The 5,000-nt window shown below is 46.0% G+C and overlaps 1 protein-coding gene across 2 annotated transcripts in view; it reads right to left on the bottom strand.

Annotated features, from left to right (window-relative positions):
* The window catches only part of ofd1 (OFD1 centriole and centriolar satellite protein), a 15,383-nt gene that overhangs the window by 6,019 nt on the left and 4,364 nt on the right, over positions 1-5,000 (bottom strand). For both annotated transcript variants that reach the window (XM_053495822.1, XM_053495823.1), the window contains exons 3-14: positions 3,982-4,050; positions 3,856-3,883; positions 3,644-3,751; positions 3,305-3,441; positions 2,536-2,709; positions 2,333-2,439; positions 2,074-2,193; positions 1,900-1,973; positions 1,683-1,774; positions 786-975; positions 322-452; positions 1-6 (exon numbers count right to left, since the gene is read on the bottom strand). The exon at positions 1-6 is cut by the window's left edge and continues 106 nt beyond it. In XM_053495822.1, the coding sequence (XP_053351797.1) occupies positions 1-6; positions 322-452; positions 786-975; positions 1,683-1,774; positions 1,900-1,973; positions 2,074-2,193; positions 2,333-2,439; positions 2,536-2,709; positions 3,305-3,441; positions 3,644-3,751; positions 3,856-3,883; positions 3,982-4,050 (1,236 nt within the window). The remainder of the gene's footprint in view (positions 7-321; positions 453-785; positions 976-1,682; positions 1,775-1,899; positions 1,974-2,073; positions 2,194-2,332; positions 2,440-2,535; positions 2,710-3,304; positions 3,442-3,643; positions 3,752-3,855; positions 3,884-3,981; positions 4,051-5,000) is intronic.

Below are 5,000 nucleotides of genomic sequence, written 5' to 3'. Positions count from 1 at the left end.
CTCCACCTGCAGGATGCAAACCTCAGTGAGGCTGGAAATGTAAAACCCAAAACATTCTGCGTAATAAACAGCGTAACTACAACACACTGAGGAGTTCCTACGCAGGTAACTGACTCTCTAACATGTTCTCCATCAGCTCTCCTGATCAGTCCATCTCTCCCTCTCAGTGTGGAGATAAACTCCAGCAGGTCTTAGAAGGCAGAACCTGATTTTTTAGGAATATTCAGAACGAGTCTATAGAAAGACGAATAGGTGGTCCGGACTTATCTCTCCCGTAACTCTGAGTGTGTGTGTGTGTGTGTGTCTCGTGTCCTCCTGTACCTCCTGCGTGAGCCGGTCCTGCAAAACCTGCTTCTGCTTCTGCAAATCCTCCTGGTCCAGTCGGTGAGCCACTTCCAGGCTTTTCATCTCCACCTGCAGCGCCAGGAGCTCCGGAGACGGTCTGTTGAAGTCTGGAGAAAAGCATGAAAACACACACACACACACACACACACACACACACACACACACACACACACACACACACACACTCTCGGTTGTGCGTTTAAACCTGAAGACTCTTTCCACAATGAAGAAGCTCAGCTCACTTTGTTCTTACATGGAGGAAATTATTTATTACCATCTGGGTGTCTGTGTTTTACTCTGTAAGTAAAGTTTATATTTAAATAATAAACTTTATACTTTGTAATAATATTTAAATGTAATAATCTGTATAATAAAATGCCCCAAGTTGTTGCTGAATGTGATGCATCCCTAATTATTATCCTGATTATTATTATTATTACCTTGACGAAGTCTGCGTTTCTCCTCCTGACTTTCCTCCAGTTGTCTCTTCAGCAGATGAACCTCAGCCTGCAGCTCCTCGCGGTCGTTTCGTATTGTTGCGTAATCACTAACACCCTCTAGTTTCTCGTTAAGTACGGCGTTCTGCTGCGTTAACACACACACATTCCCACGCTCTGACGCCAGCTCCTCCTGCAACACATCAAAGGGTTTAAAGCACAGGTCCCTTAGAAAAGGGGGTGGGGTTTACAGTATAGGACCTTACAAAGAGGCGGGGTTTACAGACACATCCTCAGAAAGAGGTGGGATTTATAGAAAAGATCTTAAGAAGGCGCGGGGTTTATAGGACAAATCCTTAGAGAGGGGTGGGGTTTATAGGACAAATCCTTAGAGAGGGGTGGGGTTTATAGGACAAATCCTTAGAGAGGGGTGGGGTTTATAGGACAAATCCTTAGAGAGGGGTGGGGTTTATAGGACAAATCCTTAGAGGGGGCGGGATTTACAGGGCAGATTCTTAGAAAGGGGCGGGGTTTCTAGTACACATTGCTTGGGTGGTGCAGGGACAATTAAGATCCCTTGAAAGGGGGTGGGGTTTATAGTACACATTGTTCAAGAGGAGGCGGAGTTTACAGCACAGAACCCCTAGAAGACGGTTTACGGTACAGATCGTTCAGAAGGGGGCGGGGTTTACGGTACAGATCGTTCAGAAGGGGGCGGGGTTTACGGTACAGATCCTTCAGAAGGGGGCGGGGTTTATGGTACAGATCCTTCAGAAGGGGGCGGGGTTTATGGTACAGATCCTTCAGAAGGGGGCGGGGTTTATGGTACAGATCCTTCAGAAGGGGGCGGGGTTTATGGTACAGATCCTTCAGAAGGGGGCGGGGTTTATGGTACCATACCTGCAGTCTGGCGAGCTGACTCAGGACGCGGCGATGTTCTTCTCTCCTGGCGTCGACAGCAGCAGCTTCACTCTGGATCCTCACCGTCTCCTCTAAAGCGCACAGAGAGGACAGAGTGAGGACAGAGTGAGGACAGAGAGACGCTCGAGCGTCATGCTCGTGTCTCTGTGTGTGTGTGTGTGTGTGTGTGTGTGTGTGTGTGATGCTGAATAAACACCTTTATTTCTGCTCTCGCTCTCTGCCAGTGCCTCTGTCCTCCTGGCGTAATCCTCCTTCAGCTCCAGCTGATAGCTGAGAGGAGCAGAAGAAGAAAAGCGAGGTTTTCAATGAAATGTGTTGTCTAACATAAACACTGTGTGTGTGTGTGTGTGTGTGTGTACAGATTTCTCACTTCCTGATCTCAGTGTTGAGCTTCAGTTCGTACATTTCCTCCATCTTCTTCACGTCCAGCTCTCTCTTCCTCAATAGATCCTCTGAGCTTCTCATCTTCTCCTCATGTAGCTTACAGGACCTGACACACACACAAAACTGTGAGTCTTCATTTTATTAAAAAAAATAAATTCAAAATATGGTGTAAGGTAGCTAAAATGTTGCCATAGAAACAGGCTGTTACGCATGCTAGCAGAGTGTCATGACAGGGGGGTGTTTACTTTTCGAACGCCTCCATCCTGAGTCTCAGTTCAGCGTCTCTGTTGCGAACAGACTCGATCTCCTTGAGCAGAGCCTGCCGCTGGCTGTAGATGTCCCTCTCCTCCATCTAGAAGAGACGTGAGGACAGGACAGTTAGTCAGAGCGCTCGCTCCGCACCGGCCGGTTATCGGGTCAGTACTGAGGTTCTGCACTGGAGCGCCACCTGCTGCTGCTTCTGGAGTCTCTCGATGGCGTTTTTTTCTCGGCTCATCAGCGCCTCCGATTTCATCTCGTGGTTTCTCTCCAGCTGCCGTCTGACCTCCAACATCTCCTGCTGGCACTTCTCCTTCTCCTCCATCCGAACCCGGGAGATCTCCACCTCCTGAAAATGCTGCATCTGAAACACAGAGAGAAGATCATACTCAGTGCTCTGAACCCGCTACCGCGACGAACCTGGATTGTCTGTCACATCAGACTCAAACTCACTACTGGGCCAAACCTGGACCGGCTACTGCACCAGACGAGGGTCAGCGACTTGGCCTAACCCAGACGAACAGCAACCTAGACGTTTACTACCCCACCGGACCCTGGTCTCACTATTGGGCCAAACCAGGACTCACTACCCCACTGGACCCTGGACTTACTACCCCACCGGACCCTGGACTCAGTACTGGGCCAAACCAGGACTCACTACCCCACTGGACCCTGGACTTACTACCGCCTTCTTTAACAGTGAAAGATACAGTCTCTTCCAGTGAGACAGATGTTGGATGTGACCCTGTAGATTGAACGTGACCCTGACCTCCAGCACGGCTCCCACTAAGGATTATTAAACAAATCCTTGGTTTAAACATCAGGAAATAAACATGAGCATGAATCATTAAATACAATAATAATTTCACTAAACCCGGCACTCCTCCCCTCCCCCCCGTGGTGTACTCGGCCCCACCCGCTCTCCGGCTCAGTGTTTGTGTTGTAGAAGCTCGTCGTACCCTGGACTTGAGCTCGACTTGCGCTTGCTCCTCCAGCTCCTTCCTGTACTCGGCCAGCTTCACCTCCACCGACGCCCAGCGCCGTCCTCGCTGCCTCAGCACCTCGTACTCTTCATCAATCACCTGCATCTTCCTCACTGTACACCACAACAAGAACACACTGAACTCAATGTGTGTCCACACGTGTGTCCATCTCCATCACTCTGTCCTGGTCTGTACATTTCTGTCTCAGAGATCGTCTCCACATGCTGTGAGGTACAACATGTTATTTCATTTTATCGGCTCCTGTATGAATCGTGTTTAAACGAAACCTTTATAAGATCAGAAGGTGTAGTGTACCGAGCGACTCCCCGTGGTCCGGCGCGTCTGCTGTCTGAGTCTCTACCTCACTGACTCGCGTCTGAAGCCGATGATCGATTAACTCGGAGAGCAGAGAGAGTAACACACCTACAGAGAGAGGAAGAGGGGGATCACAAACACAAAACAACAACAGTCAAAAATAAATGTTTCATATATTTTAAATAAACATTTCCTTTCAAAATTAATCCTACCGTTCTGTTTACTGTGAATATCATCCATCTGAAAAGAGTTCAATAAATAAATAAATAAATAAATAACAGTTATAATCATATTGTTTACTTTTGTTTATAAACAATAATCTGCAGTCATGTGATTACCAGGGTGTGGTACAGAGGGGAATGTGCACTGACTCTCAGGAGCTCCAGGATGTCCTTCATTGGAAGAACCTGAGAAGGAAAAGAAAAGATTCCAGTGAGCCGACAGAGACGCTATCAAAGAGCATTGTTTCATTAGTGTGTGTGTGTGTGAGAGAGAGAAAGTCCTCCCCCCCCTCTTGCTTCTTCTCTCATCTAACACCAATTCTTTTAAAGATAATTTGTATTAATTATTTTTATATTAATATTTATGGGTTGTGGAACGAATCGCCTGAGTTTCATTATTTCTTATGGAGGAAATTCACTTTGATATATGAGTGTTTTATTATATTATATATATATATTATTATTATTTATATATATTATATATATTAGTTTTATTACAATCTACACAATTCACATAGAGGTGAGTGCCACAGTGTATTCCACACACACACACACACCGCACAGAGTGAATACTTGTTTCTGTGACGTCTTTAGCGATGGTGAGATGAAGCTTCATTAGAGAGTTTGTTGTCCTGACATCTAGTGGACAAATACTGTCTAGCAAATAAACCCCAACATCACAATGAATTTGGACATGAGTGACTGCAAATATACACACAATAAAGTTTGTACACCCCTCTCTAACCCCATGGTCGTTCCTGATGTTTATTTCTCTCTACACTGTAAAACAATACTGAAGGTGTTTATTATCCCAAACACACAATAATCTCCTCTGAACAGTTGATATTGAGATGTTTATCTGCTACTTCTGCTCTGTAAAGCTTCATAACGGCTCTAATCTGAGCTGCTGGTAGTTAATTGGTGATTTCTGAGGCTGGTGACTCTAAATGAACTTCTCCTCTGCAGCAGAGCTCAGTGTTGGTCTTCATGAGAGACAGTTTCATCATCATGGAGCTCGATGGGGTTTACAAACGCTCTCGACACAATACTGTTCTTGGGAGAACCGTTCCAGAACATCTGACCTTCATGTCTTATAATAACAACTGACTGTTACTGTTGTTACTTAATTATCTAAT

Source organism: Clarias gariepinus, chromosome 5, assembly GCF_024256425.1.
Source record: "Clarias gariepinus isolate MV-2021 ecotype Netherlands chromosome 5, CGAR_prim_01v2, whole genome shotgun sequence".
NCBI classification, from domain to species: Eukaryota; Metazoa; Chordata; class Actinopteri; order Siluriformes; family Clariidae; genus Clarias; species Clarias gariepinus.
Note: the sequence above shows the minus strand (reverse complement) of the source record. Positions and strands in the feature narration are given on the sequence as shown.